The 18,698-nt window shown below is 38.0% G+C and overlaps 8 protein-coding genes across 8 annotated transcripts; 3 read left to right on the top strand and 5 right to left on the bottom strand.

Annotated features, from left to right (window-relative positions):
- Positions 1 to 540: 540 nt before the first annotated feature.
- GCK72_003132 (uncharacterized protein) lies at positions 541 to 1,538 on the bottom strand (the record flags this gene model as incomplete). The annotated part of the gene is made up of 2 exons (XM_003097008.2): positions 541 to 1,408; positions 1,459 to 1,538. 2 exons carry the CDS (start codon positions 1,536 to 1,538, stop codon positions 541 to 543), a joined length of 948 nt encoding a protein of 315 aa, XP_003097056.2.
- Positions 1,539 to 2,315: 777 nt separating this feature from the next.
- On the top strand, positions 2,316 to 2,903 carry GCK72_003131 (uncharacterized protein; the record flags this gene model as incomplete). The annotated part of the gene is made up of 1 exon (XM_053723834.1): positions 2,316 to 2,903. One exon carries the CDS (start codon positions 2,316 to 2,318, stop codon positions 2,901 to 2,903), a length of 588 nt encoding a protein of 195 aa, XP_053592479.1.
- A 669-nt stretch (positions 2,904 to 3,572) lies between these two features.
- On the bottom strand, positions 3,573 to 4,921 carry GCK72_003130 (uncharacterized protein; the record flags this gene model as incomplete). Its single annotated transcript, XM_053723833.1, has 3 exons — positions 3,573 to 3,739; positions 3,965 to 4,794; positions 4,845 to 4,921. 3 exons carry the CDS (start codon positions 4,919 to 4,921, stop codon positions 3,573 to 3,575), a joined length of 1,074 nt encoding a protein of 357 aa, XP_053592478.1.
- A 3,593-nt stretch (positions 4,922 to 8,514) lies between these two features.
- Positions 8,515 to 9,009, bottom strand: GCK72_003129 (uncharacterized protein; the record flags this gene model as incomplete). Its single annotated transcript, XM_053723832.1, has 1 exon — positions 8,515 to 9,009. One exon carries the CDS (start codon positions 9,007 to 9,009, stop codon positions 8,515 to 8,517), a length of 495 nt encoding a protein of 164 aa, XP_053592477.1.
- A 1,976-nt stretch (positions 9,010 to 10,985) lies between these two features.
- GCK72_003128 (uncharacterized protein) lies at positions 10,986 to 12,094 on the bottom strand (the record flags this gene model as incomplete). The annotated part of the gene is made up of 3 exons (XM_053723831.1): positions 10,986 to 11,393; positions 11,566 to 11,965; positions 12,015 to 12,094. The coding sequence occupies 3 exons, from the start codon at positions 12,092 to 12,094 to the stop codon at positions 10,986 to 10,988; spliced, it is 888 nt and encodes a 295-aa protein (XP_053592476.1).
- Positions 12,095 to 12,404: 310 nt separating this feature from the next.
- Positions 12,405 to 13,318, top strand: GCK72_003127 (uncharacterized protein; the record flags this gene model as incomplete). The annotated part of the gene is made up of 2 exons (XM_003096977.2): positions 12,405 to 12,481; positions 12,532 to 13,318. The coding sequence occupies 2 exons, from the start codon at positions 12,405 to 12,407 to the stop codon at positions 13,316 to 13,318; spliced, it is 864 nt and encodes a 287-aa protein (XP_003097025.2).
- A 1,398-nt stretch (positions 13,319 to 14,716) lies between these two features.
- On the bottom strand, positions 14,717 to 15,678 carry GCK72_003126 (uncharacterized protein; the record flags this gene model as incomplete). Its single annotated transcript, XM_003097049.2, has 2 exons — positions 14,717 to 15,548; positions 15,599 to 15,678. 2 exons carry the CDS (start codon positions 15,676 to 15,678, stop codon positions 14,717 to 14,719), a joined length of 912 nt encoding a protein of 303 aa, XP_003097097.2.
- Positions 15,679 to 16,621: 943 nt separating this feature from the next.
- On the top strand, positions 16,622 to 17,731 carry GCK72_003125 (uncharacterized protein; the record flags this gene model as incomplete). Its single annotated transcript, XM_053723830.1, has 2 exons — positions 16,622 to 16,725; positions 16,843 to 17,731. 2 exons carry the CDS (start codon positions 16,622 to 16,624, stop codon positions 17,729 to 17,731), a joined length of 993 nt encoding a protein of 330 aa, XP_053592475.1.
- Positions 17,732 to 18,698: the final 967 nt, after the last annotated feature.

The raw sequence follows: 18,698 nt of genomic DNA, 5'->3' as shown, positions 1-18,698 counted from the left end.
GTTATAGTCGCTCTGGTCTTTTGATTCCATGCTTCAGGTCCCCATCGTTCAATATCAGCCTTCGCTTGCCAAAAACTGGTTTTTTGATGCGTTATCGCCTCTAAAAGACCTTTTGATCCTTTATCAATTGCGGTGGAAAACTTTTGGTTTATTTTGCTGATTTCCATTTTTCAATTGGCATGGATTCAAGGTTTGAACAGTCATACAAGAAGGAATTCATATAATGGAAACATGAATAATTAAGGTACGCGACTAGGGTTTTACGTTGAGGTTTATATACTCTAAAAACTGCAATAGAGACACACCTGCAAACTAATTTCAAAAAATAGAGGCGCATGCTCCTCTATTATTGTTATATTTCTGATACAACTTATTAACTTGTTCTAATTGCCGTCAGTTTCATACCGTTCAAACACATTTTACTTTCTTCTTTACTTATCTTTACTCTGTTGGCAATGCATCCTGATTTTCAAAGAGGGCTAACAATTTGGATAAAAATGTTTATTTAAAAATTCATAATTTGACAATGTAAAGTTTTGTTTATTGAAATAGTGTCACAGACATTTCAATTCTACCGTAACCAGTGTTTACAGTTGCTTTCTTTGATCCGTCATCCGTCTGAATAACCATTCCGTTTAATTCCCTGAAGTTCATATCCAAAATCAGTACTTCATCATTCGTGAACCACATGCTATCAATCGTCAGACGGTCTAGATTAAGAAACCCTCCAGCCTTCCAATTTTTGAGTACCACATCTAAATCCTTGTTTCCCAAGCGAGACCAGCCGAGTGTAATTGTAGTGCAAGTGCACGTCAAAAGATATTCCAAAGTGAACCAAGAGGAATTCCAGATACAAATATTCTGTGACCATGAAGTGAAAACTGGTCTAAAGCTATGATAAAAACTAGACGAGATGATAAGATCTTCAACCAATTCTAAATTATTGGATATCTGGTTCCACAACAAGTTTTCATCCTCTGATCCTTTAAGGTTAATAGTAACCGTCTTGAATTCCACTTGCAGATCAAACAACTCAGAAATTATTGGTTGTAATGAATCACTATGATAGATACTTATATCAGCTGAAATCTTGCATTGAAACATCTTCAATAGATGCTGAGTGACAGATAGAAATCCTTCTCGATAATTTTTCCAGAATGTATCCATTCCTGTGGTGTAGGAGATCACAGGTACAGTATGCCCTTCGATTCTATACTGTTTGATATACGGCTTGTTGCTTTCTCCGTTGTCGTAACAGTTGAAGATGTCAAATGCATCCTTGATATTTTCCGAGTGAACTCTGATTTTTTTTCTTAAAATGTCCAGATCGACTATAACTTTTTGAGAGTAAAAACGTGCATTATTGATTTCCGTGGAGATTTTCTTGGAGCAGATGGAGAGTTGGATTCTGGAAATAAGGGAGGAATTAGTCAGATTTAGTTATTAATATTAACTCACTTCTCGTCGATATCCAATGATTTGAATACATCGAATAGGACCAATCGAGGTAGACGGAGGAGGGGAAATGGGGAAGACATTGGGACAGAGATAGAAGACAATGAATAGAGTATGAGGAGAAAGGGAGTAATGAGACTGAGACTGAGGAGTGTGTAAATAAAATGTGGGATTGGAGGAGTGCCTGCGTTTCGTGGCGAGACCACAATAAGCCTATGGGAAAGATAACATAGAATTGTTCTAATCTCTTTCTGAATAAACAAGGTTTTCTACTCCGACTTGTACTCTCTACACTTCGGTCCAGTATTAGTCGGCAGTCATACACAACATTTCTACTCAACAATGCTCAGTTTTACTCTCAATTAGCTGTAATCCGGCGAGAGTTTCGAATCGAAGGGTGTACTGTACCAATAATCCAAATTTTAACATGGATGTAAGTGAAGTTAAGTAAATGAATATGTATAATCTGTTATCAGATGTAATGACTAGAAAAGAGAACAATTCTTAATACCAGCCACCCTCTCGCTATGGAAGGATTCCGAGTAGAGATCGAGACCTTGATGTTTAGAAAGGAAATCGGCTGAGATTTCCAAAACTATTTTCAAATTTGAATACTTAACTCTCAAAAAGTTGTAGTCGTTCTGAACTTAAGAAAACAAATCAGTGTTCTCTCTAGAAATGACAAAGATAATTGTGAAATCTTCACGTATCCAGATTCCTGGAAAAGACACAATTCAAGTGCTCAACAAGTTTCTATCGCATGTTGTACTGTAAATGCTGTTTCTATCCCAATAGGAATCAAAACATTCTGGAAGAATCAAGAAGAAGGATTTCTATCTGTCATTCGACATCTATTGAAAATGTTTCAATGCAAGATATCAACAGGACAGTATTGTTGGAGACAAGAATTATTCCAACCGATACTAACTGAATTGTTTGATCTACAACAGGAATTTGGGACTATCACTGTTGGTCTGCACGAGACTGTAGATCACAATTTGCTGAATCGCATCTTCAGTTATTTGGGATTGGTTGAAAGACTAGAAATTTTATCTACGAACTTTCTCCCTCCATCCTCTTTTATTCCAATTTTCCCTCCATGGCCAAGACAGAGAATTATCATCAAGCCAAACTCCCCGTGGCTCACTCTGGACACTCTCTTCACCTGCACATGTTCTTATATTGATATCGCCAATACTAATCTGGAAAACAAAGAGTTGGATGAGATACTCACACATTGGAAAGCTGGAGGGTTACCGAATCTGAAATACCTAGAAATCGGTAGTACCAAATTCAAACGGAATGGAGATCCTATTCTGGGAATGGTTCCAAATGAATGGGAAGACCAAACCACGATTCGAACCGATGATGGATCAAAGACTGCTGAGGTTCACATTCGGGGAAACTATCTCGTAATGGATACACTACTGATAGGTCTAAACTTTTGAACTTTTGGTTTTTCGACTATACCTTTTTCATATTATAATGTTTTGCCGCTCTCTAGCAATAAATAAGTTTGTTACTATTTTTTACGGAAATGAGATGGTTTTGGAGCAATGGAAGTTTAGGATACGGTAGCAGAGACAATTATAAAGCGTAAGAAGGTAGTTTGTCGTTTTCCGATAAACCTCTACTTGTCGATTACGATGTGATCTCTCCATGAAACGATATTCTGGTTTATCGCAAAAAACATTTCGAAAAATAAAGGAACTCACAGACACCCAAACGTTATTCTTTGAGAAAATCAGAGTTGTCCTTAGTCAAGACTTGCAAAATATCGGCCCGGCTCGGCCCGTCGTCCCGGTCAAAAAAAGCCAAAAAATGTGCACTATGTTTTCACAAAATTTTTCGACATTTTTTCAAATTCTCATCAAAAATGGTCAAAAATCCTATACAATTTTTTTTTCATTCTTACTAAATTAATTCGATAGACTCCACATAGATGAAGTTTTATTTAATCTGTAGATTACACAAACAATCCTCAGTTGACGAGGTCTTTTCTTGCAATGTCATTGAAATCAAACAGTAGAAATCAAGAGAGCAACCGTGGAAATTGATAAATCCGTTTTTCTTATCTGCTTAAGAGACTTCTTAAGTTTCAGATGTAATAAGTAAGACTAGATAGAGTCTAGAGGAGTCGGAGCCGGAGGACCACCAGAACCAAACGAATAGAACGGAGATCTAGAAGCCATCAAACGAGGTTCCAGGACAACAAGGAACAATGATCTAGACCTAATTTGAAGGTATCCAATGTGGACTACAGAGAGCCAAAGCCGTTGAGATTCTGAAACAGGTACCTGCATTTCTAGAATTTCGTGGCGGGACCTCATCGCAGAGGTTTTGTCGATGTCTATGGGAAAATAAAGGATCGACTTCGGAATACCACGGCTGTTCTGAAATTCTGTCGAGCTACACGTTTTTCGAAGAATAAAATGTTTATTATAGAATTCTCATATCAGTATGTAATGTAATGGTTATTAAAATAGTGTCACAAAAATTTCAAGTCTACCGTAATCAGTGTTAATAGTTGCCTTCTTTGATCCATCATCAGTTCGGATAACCATTCCCTGCAGTTCCGATGGATTCATTCCCAAAATAGTCGTTCCATTATTTGTGATACCTCGACTATAGACGCTTAGATATTCTAGATTCGGAAATCCTCCAGTTTTCCATTTTTTGAGTGTCTCCTCCAAATCCTTGTTTCCAAAATGCGACGCCCCGAGAATAATGATAGTGCAAGTGCACGCCAAAAGATACTCCAGAGTGAACCAAGCGGAGCCAAAGATAATAATATTTTGTGGCCATGAAGGGAAAACTGGTCTGAAACCAGGATTATCAACTGATACGATTTTAAGATTCTCAACCAGTCCTAAATTACTGGATAGCTGATTCCACAAGGTTTCATCTTCTGATCCATTAAGGGGAATAGTGATCGTTTCAAATTCCAGTTGTTGATCAAACAACTCAAAAATTATTGGTCGATATAAATCACTATAATAACAATTACTCTCAGTTGAAATCTTGCATTGAAATATCTTCAATAGATGTTGAGTAACATTTAGAAATTCTTCTCGATTATTCTTCCAGAAAATTTGGATACTTTTGAAACTGAAGACCACAGGTACAGTACGCCCTCCAATTTGATACTGTCGAACATTCCGATGGATGTTTGTTCTGGTGTCGGAGCTATTGAAGATATGAATTCTTTCTTTGCTATTTGTGGAGTGAACTTCAATCTTTTGGCTTAAGATGTCCAGAATGACTATAACTTTTTGAGAGTACAAACGAGCAATATTGATTTGAGTGACGGTTTTCTTGGAGCAGAGGGAGAGCTTGATTCTGGAAATAGAGAATAATTAGTCAGGTTAGGCTAGGTTAGATATACTTACTTTTCTTCGATATTCAACGATTTGAATACTTTGAAAAGGACCAATCGAGGAAGACGGAGGAGGGGAAATGGAGGCATCGACAGAGACGGGTGGGGAGGGATGAGGAGAAACGACAGGGAGTAATGAGATGTGTAAATAGGGGATCTGAGATTGGAGGAGTGCCTGCGTTTCGTGGCGAGACCACACGGCAGTCGTATGGGAAGAATAAAGAATTAACTGTTTGCGCAAAGGTAGTCTGGGGTCGATCGATCCGCCATTTTTCCCATACACATCTCCGACAGATGGTGTGGTCTCGCCACGAAACGCAGACACTCATTCAATTCCAGGTTCTGTTTATACACTTCAACTCTTTAATGTAGTTGCAATCAAAAAACAAAACACGAAGACTAAATCCTTTTTCGAGCGTTGGCTTAGATAATCTCTTGCGTAACAGGAGCAGAGTTGAGCGGAATGCGGTTTTTGAAATGGCGGAAGACGGAAGAAGGAACAAAATGCCATTGTGACAATTTCTGTCTAATTTTGTTGTAAAAATCCCCCAAAAATGGATAAATTTGGGATAAGTTTCGGTTTTTGGAGAAATCTGATAGCTTTGCATGAGGAGTTTGTCTTGATGTGAGTTCTCTGTCTTGGACGGAATATTGGAATGAAAGTAGTTCTTCTAGTCGATTCTAAAAAATATATCCCGCAGTGTTTGCTACTGATTTTAAAAGAGAAATAACGAAATTGGATAAACATGTTTATTATAGAATTATCATACCAATAAGTGATGTTTATTCAAATGGAGTTACAGACATTTCAATTCTACCGTAACGGAAACTGGTATTAATCGTTGCCTTCTTTGATCCGTTATCAGTTTGGATAACCATCCCGTCTAACTCCCTCAAATTCATTCCCAAAATCGTCGTTCCATTATCTGTGATGCTATAGATTTTCAGACGTTTGAATTTTGGAAATCCTCCAGCTTTCCACTTCTTGAGTACCTCATCCAAATCCTTGTTTCCCAAATCTCCGAGTGTAATTGTAGTGCAAGTGCACGTCAAAAGAGATTCCAGAGACATCCAATCGGATCTCATTATAAGAATTTCTTGTGGCCATGAAGTAATAACTAGTTTGAATTTAGGATTAACAAAGGATATGATTTTAAGATACTCAACCAGTCCAAATTTAGTGGATATATGGTCCCACAACTTTCGATCTAATACATTAAGATCAATAGTGAGCGTCTTGAATTCCTGTTGTAGATCAAACAACATTGAAATTGTTGGTTGATATATATCACTATGATAGTTATCACTAATTGAAATCTTGCATTGAAACATCTTCAATATATGTCGAATAACAGATAGATATCCATCTCGATGATTCTCCCAGAATATTGTGATTCTTTTGGCATAACATGCGGTGAAAAAAAGTCGAGTACTTGAATTGAGAGTTTTTCTGGGATCTGGACGAATGAAGATTTTGAGTGTATCTTTGTTATTTTCAGAGTGAACGCTGATTTCTTTGTATAACAAGTCCAAAGCGACTATAACCTTTTGAGAGTACAAACGACCATTATTGATTTGAGTGGAGATTTTCTTGGAGCAGAGGGAGAGCTTGATTCTGGAAATAGAGAATAATTAGTCAGGTTAGGTTAGATAGGAATACTCACTTCTCACCGAAACTCAATGATTTGAATACCTCGCATAAGACCAATCGAGGAAGACGGAGGAGGGGAAATCGGGAAGACATTAAGGGAGAGATAGAAGTCGATGGAATGAGACGGAAAATAAGGAGAAGAGGAGTAATGAGATGAGACTGAGGAGTAGAAGAGTGTAAATAGAATCTGAGATTGAAGAAGCGTCTGCGTTTCGTGGCGAGACCACACCATCTGTCGTTCTGTGATGGTCTATGGGAAGAATGACGGATCGATAGACCCCCCCCCCCCCCCCCCCAGTACTACCATTGCGCGCACAGTGACTCCGTTATATTTCCCATGAGACTTGTTCTGGTCTCGCCACGAAACACAGGCACTCCTCCAATCCAAGATTCTATTGACACTCTTCTACTCCTCAGTCTCAATCTCATTGGAAAATAAGTGTGACTGGGTCAGTTGTACCCGCACTATCAATCCCCCATACCCCACGGACCTCAGCGTTAGGATTGCAGTGCGTCTATATTTGAAATCAAACAGTAGAAGTTGAGAGAGCAACCGTGGAAATTTATAAATCCGTTTTTTGAATCTCCTTACGAGTTCAAATGTTTTAAGTAAGGCCAAATTCAACCATTTTCTCGTTTTTGGATTACACATCTGCAATCTTTAAAGCAAATTTTGAGAACGGGTTTATAGATTTTCGAGGATGTTCTTTCAATCTCTAGTGTACAATAAGCTAGGCATTTACTCATATAACTGATGGGCAAACTGCGCTATCATTGGGCAGTTCGAGGGATATTTGGGGGAACCACTGCGGTGTGGCAACGGCGTTCCGCGCAATTAAAGCTCCACTGGAATTGCGGGAAAAGGAAATTCCGACAGAAGATGGATCAAAGAAGGCAACTATTAACACTGGTTATGTAGCCAAAGGGTCTCCCTTTGGTTACCCCCTTACTTGGCTACCAAAGGCAATCCGACGGTCCCCACTGGTTTTCCCCGCAAAACTAGGACCATCGGAGCCTTTTTATAAACCTCTTATTCTATCTGATCATTAATGATATTACTATTATCATCGTTATTCCACTTATATGGTTTATTCCAAATTATTCCAAATTATTATAAATTATTCTAATTTAAATTTCCCTCCAAAAAACCCCAAACTCAGCAAAAGCGCTCCAATAAACCCAACACTATCTCGCCGTGTGACGCGAATGTCGTCACACGCGCGCGGTCGCGTCGCGTGTCCGCGACACACGTTGCTCAGTCTAATCTTTTTAGGCCAGAGTAGTTCGTCTCGTTATTCGGTACGGTTTTCCGCGTACGTCCCGCCGAGAGAGAGTTGTTGAGGTGGACAGATGTTTGCACTATCTTATCTGTGCCATCTGATCGCGCTAGAGTTAGGCTAAAAATATTCTTTCTCCGGCTTTTGGGACTTCAAGTCTCTTTTTCCCGCCGCGTCCGTCGTCCTTATCGTCGCCTCTTCTTGCTCCTCTGGACACGACGCTCTCCAAATTTACCTTAAATTACCTTTTCTATCCATTTGTTGTACTTCGAGGAGATTTCCGAGAAGAGAAGGTCTAATAAATGGGTCACTGATAAACTCGCGTTAATACTTACACCGCTTATCCGCTTTACTCACAATTCAGACCGTTTACACTTTATTTTGGGATGACTCTTTACTTCTTTTTTTTTGAGAGGCGGCTACTCTCCGACCGCTATTTCGCTGCCCTCTCAACAGGTTATCAAATTTTTTGAAATTTTTTTCAAAAGTGGATTTATTCACGTTAATAAATATCATTCCTATTACTAAAATTAATCTGAAAACCAGAATTTCAAGCCAATTTTGATAAGTGAAAAGGAGGAGGTGGTCGGCCAAACCCGTGAAACGTCGGCTGCAAGCAACGTTGACTTGGTTCGACTCCGGACACGAAATAATATTATTTAAAGATTATTTGAATTTCATCTCTAATGTGGTCAGCTGCTGCATACATATCTGGTAGCAAACAAAATTGAATAAAAATGTTTATTGTTAAATGCTTATTTTATATGCATATACAAAGTAGTCTGTATATGGGAGTCTATTCCAATAGTAGACTTTTTTAATACATCATCAGATTGAATAACCTTTCCGTTTAATTCCATTAGATTCATTCCCAAAATAAGTTCTCCATTATTTTTAATATTTTGACTGCTAATTACCAGACGCTTTAGATTCGAAAATCCTCCAGTCTTCCACTTCTTAAGAATCTCATCCAAATCTTTGTTTCCGAAATCTGACCAATCGAGTTTAATTGTAGTGCACGTGCACGTCAAAAGAGATTCCAGAGTAACCCATTCGGAACTAATGATACTAATGTTCCTTGGCCATGAAGTGAAAACTGGGTTGAAACCAGGATTAGAAAGCGATACGATTGTAAGATACTCGACCAGTCCAAAATTACTGGATATCTGATTCCATAACAAGTTTTGATCTTTAGATCCATCAAGGCAAATAGTGAGCTTCTTGAATTCCACTTGTCGATCAAACAACATTGAAATTGTTGGTTGATATAAATCACTATCATAGTTATTACTGATTGAAATCTTGCATCGAAATATTTTCAATAAATGTTGAATAACAGATAGAAATCCTTCTTGTTGATTCTTCCAGAATGTTTTGATTCCTGTGGTACAACACTCGATAGGCAATTGATGTGTATTTAAATTTTTCCCGGAATCTTGATAAGTGAAGATTTCATATATATCTTGGTTATTTTTAGAGCACACTCTGATTTTGTGGCTTAACATGTCCAGATCGACTACAACTTTTTGAGAATAGAATTGAGCATTATTGATTTGAGTAGAGGTTTTCTTGGAGCAGAAGGAGAGTTTGATTCTGGAAGTACGGAAGGAAATTAGCCATGTCACATTAATAAGATTAACTCACTTCTCACCAATATTCAATGATTTGAATACCTCACACAGAACTACTCCAGGAAGACGGAGGAGGGGAAAGGGAGAAGACATAGGGGCAGAGATAGAAGACGATGAATTGAGAATGAAGAGGAAGGGAGTAATGAGAATAGACTGAGGAGTATGCGTGTGTAAATAGACCACACAATAGTCGTCGATGTCTACGAGAAGAATGACGGGCCGATCGGTGTACATGTGCACACAGTCGATTCTCCCAATATATTTCAATCCCGAAACATCACTTCGGCCGCTCCATCGGACCACCCTTTCGTTAAATTTTTCCTTAAATTCCTTTCAATAAATTGGGATTCGTTTAAACCAGACACGGCCCGGCTCTTTCGAAACTATTTGTGTTTTTGATTTTTTTTTCTGGAAATTTTTTGAAATTTTAGGAAAAATGTGAATATGTATGATAATTTAAGCATTTTTACTCTATTTTTTCGAAAAATTTCAAATAAAATTTCGTAAAAACGGGTTCCCATTTTTGAAATCAGGAAAAATTTTGAAAAAAAATTTTTTTTTTTTCGGGCCGGCCCGATTTTCGACAAGTCTGGTTTAAACTGTGTACTGTTGTCCGCTTGCATTGCTTATCACCTTGTTACAAACACAAACAGACAGTCATACTTAACTCCCCGGAGTTGGGTGGGCCCACCGGCGCCCGCTAGAGCCCACGCTCCACACTAATGATGGATCAAAGAAGGCAACTATTAACACTGATTACGGTAGAATTGAAATGTTTGTGACTCCATTTTAATAAACATCACTTATTGGTATGATATTTCTATAATAAACATTTTTATTAAATTTTGTTTGCTCTCTTTGAAAATCAGAAGCAAACATAAAAACATAAACAAAAACTGCTTAAAACTGCTTTTTAGAGCTGAAATCGTCGAAAGTGAGTGTCAACAATTTCAAATATCCACTTTGCCGCCTTGTCCAAAAGGGCGCGTTTGCATTTTTCCCGTTTTTCGGCCCATTTTTGACTCCACAATTCTCTCTCAAACAACTGAAATCCGTAGAGAGAGCAGCCTCCATCCGTCTCAAATCGAAGGGTATACTGTATCAATAATCTGAACTTTGATATGATTGTAAATGAAGTTAAATGGATGAAAATTTATCATTTGTTACCACTATTGGAAGGAGAAAGATCACAAATACTAGTCATCCTCTAACTAGGGAAGCATACCGATTCGAGATGGACTTACGGGTCGAGACCTAAATTGTTAGAAAGAAATCGGCTGGGATTTCCAAAACCGATTGAAATCTGATTACTTATCTAGTATCAGTGAAAGAGCCTTCATTTCTGACATCCGTGTGTCAAATTTAGCTGCTTTTTTAGGTCCTCGATAACAGATAAGTAAAACGCTGGAATTTTTATGATCGAAGTTATATTTTGACTTATTGTCGTCAGTTTCATACCGTGGAAAATAATTCCAGTTCCGTCTGTACTTCCGCACAGCTCTGCTCGCAGTGTTTGCTACTGATTTTGAAAGAGAGTTAACGAAATTAAATGAAAATGTTTATTATAGAATACTCATTTCAATATTTAATGTTTATTAAAATGGAGTTACAGACATTTCAATATGACCGCGATAAGTGTTAATCGTTGCCTTCTTTGATCCATCATCAGATTGTATAACCTTCCGGTTTAATTCCATCCAATTAATTCCCAGAATCTGTTCTCCATTATTCTTGAACCTCAGGCTATTAATCGCCAGACGCTTTAGATTTGGAAATCCTCCAGCTTTCCAGTTTTTGAGTATCTCATTCATATCCTTGATTTCCAGAGAAGAATTCTCGAGTGTAATTGTAATGCAAGTGCACGCTAAAATAGATTTTAAAGTGAACCAATCGGAGCCCATAATATTAATATTTTGTGGCCATGAAGTGAAAACTGGTTTGAAACCAGGATTTCGAATAGATGAGATTATGAGATCTTCAACCAGTCCAAATTTACTGGATATCTGATTCCACAGCAATTTGTGATCTTCTAATCTATGCAGCATGATAGTGTTCTTGTGGCCAGGAAGTAATAACTAGTTTGAAATCAGAATTAACAAAGGATGAGATTTTAAGATACTCAACTAGTCCAAATTTAGTGGATATATGGTCCCACAACTTTAGATCTTTTAATACATTAAGATCAATAGTGAACTTCTTGAATTCCTGTTGTAGATCATACAACTCAGAAACTACTGGTTGATATAGATCACTATGAATATTATTACTAATTGAAAACTTGCATTGAAACATCTTCGATATATGTCGAATAACAGATAGATATCCATCTCGATGATTCTCCCAGAATATTGTGATTCCGTTAGTATAACATGCGATAAAAATATGTTGAGTTTTTGAATTGATAGTTTTTCTGGGATCTTGCCGAATGGAGATTTCAAATGGCTCTTTGTTGTTCTCAGAGGACACTTCAATTTTTTGGTGAAAGATGTCCAGATCGACTATGACTTTTTGAGAGTACAAACGACAGTTATAGATTTGAGTGGAGATTTTCTTGGAGCAGAAGGAGAGCTTGATTCTGGAAATAAAGAATGCTTAGTCATGTTAGGTTAATATAGTTAACTCACTTCTCACCGATACTCAATGACTTGAATACCTCGAACAGGACCAATCGAGGAAGACGGAGGAGGGGAAATGAGGATGACATTGGGGTCGAGATAGAAGACAATAGAGTGGATATGAGGAGAAAGAAGTAATGAGATGAGACTGAGGATAAGAAGTGTGTACATAGAATCTGCGGTGAGAGGAGTGCCTGCGTTTCGTGGCGAGACCTTAGATGGAAAAATGACGGAGCGACTGTGTGCGCAACGGTAATACTCGGGCCGATCAATCCTTCCCATACGACTTGTTGTGGTCTCGCCACGAAACGCAGGCACTCCTCCAGCCTCAGATCCCCTATTTACACATCTCATTACTCCCTGTCGTTTCTCCTCATTGCTCCCCACCAGTCTCTGCCAATGCCTTCCCTTCCCCTCCTCCGTCTTCCTCGATTGGTTCTGGGCGAGGTATTCAAATCATTGAATATTGGAGAGAAGTGAGTTAATTTTATTTATCTAACCTGACTAATTTCTCCCGTATTTCCAGAATCCAACTCTCCTTCTGCTCCAAGAAAGTGTCTACTCAAATCAATAATGCTCGTTTTTACTCTCAAAAAGTTATAGTCGTTCTGGACTGCTTAAACGAAAAAATCAATGTTCACTCTGAAAATAATAAAGAGACATTTGAAATCACAACATTCTGGAAGAATCATCGAGGAGGATTTCTATCTGTTATTCGGTATCTTCTGAAGATGTTTCAATGCAAAATTTCAATCAGTAATAACTATAATAGTGATTTATTTCAACCAACAATTTCAATGTTGTTTGATCTGCAAGTGGAATTCAAGAAGCTCACTATTCTCCTTACAGGATCAAAAGATCATAACTTGTTGTGGAACCAGATATCCAAAAAACTTGAATTGGTTGATGATCTTAAAATCTCATCTGTTCCAGATCCTGGTTTCAGGCCAGTTTTTACTTCATGGTCTAAAACAATTAATATCTGGAGATCTTATTGGTTTAATCTAGAATCTGTGTTGACGTGCACTTGCTCTAGAATTACACTCGAGCTGTCTAATTTAGGTAACAAGGATTTGGATGAGATACTCAAGAATTGGAAGGCCGGAGGATTACCGAATCTAAAACATCTGCGTGTCGAAAGTCAAAGAATTACAAATAATGGATCGACTATTTTGGGAATGGCTCCATTGGAATTGCGGGAAAAGGAAATTCAGACAGATGATGGATCAAAGAAGGCAACTATTAACACTGGTTATAACATTTTTGAAATGTTTTTTGAAATGTTGATATACCAGTCGGTTCACGTCGCCTAACGGCGGCTAAACCTCCTTTTCTACACCACCCTTCTACTTGTTACAGCATCCGAAACTATCGAGGTCTCAGAATTATCTCAAACTTCTGGATCATATTATTTTTCTTAACTTTTTGGTATTCTTTGTTAGCTGTGAGCAATCCGTTCCGATAAATCACAATTGTAAAATCTCTGCTTTTCTGATACGATTTCGATTCTTTACTTCTTTACTTTTTCAGAATCTGGCGAAGAGAAACAATTTTCACGTCCCCACATGGGGTCGATCCAATTAACTACAGTCAACATTGCCTAACTTGCCAGATCGATTTCCTAAACGCACCGACCTTCACCGTTTGAAAGTCAAACTTAGCTTTGAAATATAGCGCCTCGCAATATGAACAAACTGGATCCATCCTTCCGATGTATTGAGGATCAGGTTGTGCATCAGTAGCAACTGCTCCGAGAAGAGCTCCTTGGCGTGTCGACTTTCGAATGATTTTGAAAATGGATTTCGGAAATCCATTTTTTCTGGTTTTCCTGGCCGGCAACGGACCGACGTTGGCCCGTTGGCGGTCGTTTAGCAAGCATTGGTTCGCCACTCGCATCTGCGGCCGCGTAGCCGGCGCTCGTCCGTTATTGGGACTTGTCGGTCTACCTGTGCTGGGAAGAATGCCGGCCGGGCGAGTAAAGAAGAGACGACGCTTTGCCGATCATCTTTTTCCGCTGTCGATTATTCAATTCTTTATCAGTGTTTCTAGATCAGAAAACGTCACTTTGAGAATTTTGAGAAAAGAAAAACGGGCATCTCGAGAGGAAATTTGCTGATTTTTTCGTCCAACTTTGAAGAAAATCGGATCAGTAGGGAGGGTTGTAGGATCGGCGACATACAAACAAACACGCAGAATCTGGTGTTTGTTAATAGTAAAGATTCACGTTTATAAATATCATTCTTACTAAATTGATTCGATAGACTCCACATAGTTGAAGTTCTATTCAATCCGTAGATTACACAAACAGAACATCCTGAGTTGACGAGGTCTTCTCTTACAATGCCATTGAAATCAAAAAGTAGAAATCGAGAGAGCAACCGTGGAAATCTATAAATCCGTTTTTTCTTATCTGCTCATGAGACTTCTTAAATTTCAAAAGTTATATAAGTAAGGCCTATTTTAACAGTTTTCTCGTTTTTGGCTTGCAAATCTGCAATCTTTGAAACAGATTTTGAGAACGGATTTATAGATTTTCGAGGATGTTCGTTCTCTGGTGTACAATAATTTAGGCATTTACTCATAATACTGATGGGCGAACTGCCCAATAATATCATTTAAACATTATTTGAATTTCATCTCTAATGTGGTCAGCTGCTGCATACATATCTGGTAGCAAACAAAATTGAATAAAAATGTTTATTGTTAAATGCTTATTTTATATGCATATACAAAGTAGTCTGTATATGGGAGTCTATTCGAATAGTAGACTTTTTTAATACATCATCAGCTTGGATAACCTTTCCGTTTAATTCCATTAGATTCATTCCCAAAATAAGTTCTCCATTATTTTTAATATTTTGACTGCTGATTACCAGACGCTTTAGATTCGCAAATCCTCCAGTCTTCCACTTCTTAAGAATCTCATCCAAATCTTTGTTTCCGAAATCTGACCAATCGAGTTTAATTGTAGTGCACGTGCAGGCCAAAAGAGATTCCAGAGTAACCCATTCGGAACTAATGAAACTAATGTTCCTCGGCCATGAAGTGAAAACTGGGTTGAAACCAGGATTAGAAAACGATGTAAGATACTCGACCAGTCCAAAATTACTGGATATCTGATTCCATAACAAGTTTTGATCTTTTGATCCATCAAAGCAAATAGTGAGCGTCTTGAATTCCACTTGTAGATCAAACAGCATTGAAATTGTTGGCTGATATAAATCACTATTATAGTTATTACTGATTGAAATCTTGCATCGAAATATTTTCAATAAATGTTGAATAACAGATAGAAATCCTTCTTGATCGTTCTTCCAGAATGTTTTGATTCCTGTGGTACAACACTCGATAGGCAATTGATGTGTATTTAAATTTTTCCCGGAATCTTGATAAGTGAAGATTTCAAATATATCTTGGTTATTTTTAGAGCACACTCTGATTTTGTGGCTTAACATGTCCAGATCGACTATAACTTTTTGAGAATAGAATTGAGCATTATTGATTTGAGTAGAGGTTTTCTTGGAGCAGAAGGAGAGTTTGATTCTGGAAATATTTAAAGAATTAGTCAGATTAGGTTGATAAGGTTAACTCACTTCTCACCGATACTCAATGATTTGAATATTTCGCACAGAACCAATCCAGGAAGACGGAGGAGGGGAAATGGTGAAGACATAGGGGCAGAGATAGAAGACGATGAATTGAGAATGAAGAGGAAGGGAGTAATGAGATGTGTAAATAGAATCTGTGAATGGAGGAGTACCTGCGTTTCGTGGCGAGACCACACAATAGTCGTCGATGTCTACGAGAAGAATGACGGGCCGATCGGTGTACATGTGCACACAGTCGATTCGTTGTTCTTCCCGTAGGCATCTAAGGTCTCGCCACAAAACGCAGGCATCCATCCAACCGCAGATTCTATTTACACTCTTCTACTCCTCAGTCTCCGCTTATTACTCCCTTCTCCTCATTATTTCGTCTTCTATCTCCGTATTTCCAGAATCAAGCTCTCCTTCTGCTCCAAGAAAGTTTCCACTCAAATCAATAAAGCTCGTTTATACTCTCAAAAAGTTATAGTCAATCTGGACATCTCAAAGCAAGAAATCAGAGTTCTCTCTAAAAATAACAAAGATACATTTGAAATCTCCATGAGTTTCAACATCGGAATTTACCACAATCCGCATTTGCAACAGTGTCGAATCGAAGGGGTTACTGTATCTGTGATGTCCTACCATATAAAAATCGAAAAATTCTGGGAGAATGATAGAGAAGGATTTCTAACGGTTACTCGTCATCTATTGAAAATGTTTCAATGCAAGATTTCAATTCATAGTAGTTTTTATTGGAGCTTTTATCATTCAGTAATATCTGAGTTGTTTCATCTACAACGGGAACCAGATTTCCAGTAATTTCTGACTCCTCTATTTCTGATCCTGGTTTCAGCCCTGTTGTCACTTCATGGCCACAAGAAGTTAGTATCATGAATTCGGATTGATTCACTCTGGAACATGTTTTGACGTGCACTTGCACTAGAATTACACTCCAGGGGTCTCTCCTGGAAAACAAGGATTTGAATGTGATACTCAGGAAGTGGAAGAGTATTTCCGAATCTAGAGTACATGAAGATCCTTAGTCACAATATTACAAATAATGGAACGACGATTTTGGGAATGAACTTGAGGGAGTTGGACAGAATGGTTATTCAAACTAATTGTTGTCAACTGTACCGTGCAATGCACTCATTTGACAACTTGAAAACACTTTGATGACTCCCTAAAGTTTTTGCCCACAAAACTAGCCGAGCCTGAACCCAACATAACTAATTATTCTCTATTTCCAGAATCAAACTCTCCATCTGCTCCAAGAGAATCTCCACTCAAATCAATAGTGCTCGTTTGTACTCTCAGAAAGTTGTAGTCGTTCTGAACTTAAGAAAACAAATCAGTGTTCTCTCTAGAAATGACAAAGATAATTGTGAAATCTTCACGTATCCAGATTCCGGGAAAAGACACAATTCAAATGCTCAACAAGTTTCTATCGCATGTTGTACTGTAAATGCTGTTTCTATCCCAATAGGAATCAAAACATTCTGGAAGAATCAAGAAGAAGGATTTCTATCTGTCATTCGACATCTATTGAAAATGTTTCAATGCAAGATATCAACAGGACAGTATTGTTGGAGACAAGAATCATTCCAACCGATACTAACTGAATTGTTTGATCTACAACAGGAATTTGGGACTATCACTGTTGGTCTGCACGAGACGGTAGATCATAAGTGGCTGAATCACATCTTCAGTTATTTGGGATTGGTTGAAAGACTAGAAATTTTATCTACGAACTTTCTCCCTCCCTCCACTTTCATTCCAACCTTCCCTCCATGGCCAAGACGGAGAATTATCATCGAGTCAAACTCATCCTGGCTCACTCTTGACATTCTCTTCACCTGCACATGCTCTTATATTGATATCGCAAAAACTAATCTGGAAAACAAGGAGTTAGATGATATACTCACACATTGGAAAGCTGGAGGGTTACCTAATCTGAAATACCTAGAAATCGGTAGTACCAAATTCAAACGGAATGGAGATCCTATTCTAGAAATGGTTCCGAATGAATGGGAAGGCCAACTCACGATTCGAACCGATGATGGATCAAAGACTGCTAAGGTTCACCTTCGGGGAAACTATCTCGTAATGTATACACTACTGATTGATCTAAACTTTTGAACTTTTGGTTTTTCGACTATACCTTTTTCATATTATAATATTTGCCGCTCTTTAACAATAAATAAGTTTGTTACTATTTTTCACGGAAATGAGATGGTTTTGGAGCAATGGAAGTACCAACGCACCTTACAAGTTCCATTAATCCTTAAGGATACGGCAGCAAAGACAATTATCGAGCGTAAGAAGGTACTGTACGCACTAACAGTTCGTTGTTTATTTTATAAACCTCTACTTACAATGTGATCTCGCCACGAAACGATATTCTGGTTTATCGCAAAAAAAATTTCAAAAAATATGAACTCACAGACACCCAAACGTTATTCTATGAAAAAATCCAGACTTGCAGAATATCGGCCCGGCCCGGCCCGGCCCGGCCCGATCGCCCGGAGCCAAAAAATGTGCACTATTTTTTCACAAAATTTTCCGACATTTTTTCAAATTCTCATCAAAAATGGTCAAAAATCCTATATAAGCTTGTTTTTTATTGATGTTTTCATTCTCACTAAATTGATTCGATTGACATAGTCGCAGTTCTTTATATTTAATCTGTAGATTACACAAACAGTACATCCTGAGTTTGAGGGGGTCTTTTCTTACAATGCTATTGAAATCAAACAGTAGAAATCGAAAGAGCAACCGTGGAAATTTATAAATCCGTTTTTCTTATCTGCTTACGAGACTTCTTAAATTTCAAAGGTTTTCTCGTTTTCTCAATTTTTCAATTTTCTCAACAAAAACGATTGATGATAATGCAAAAATATAAAAAGAAAAAAAATGAGAATAGCTAGAACAGAAAACCTTAAGAAATTGCATATATCGAAGAAAGAAATGACAAACGATTAAATTAATTGTGGTTTTCGGTGATGGAGGATTTCAAACTTTTCGAAAACCCACTGATCGCCGTCCTGGACTATCGTGACTAATACCGGACGACTGCTAAAAGGTTCATGTCGAATTTTGAGCGCAC

Source organism: Caenorhabditis remanei, chromosome I, assembly GCF_010183535.1.
Source record: "Caenorhabditis remanei strain PX506 chromosome I, whole genome shotgun sequence".
Classification (NCBI taxonomy): domain Eukaryota; kingdom Metazoa; phylum Nematoda; class Chromadorea; order Rhabditida; family Rhabditidae; genus Caenorhabditis; species Caenorhabditis remanei.
This window is presented reverse-complemented; position numbering and strand designations above follow the sequence as displayed.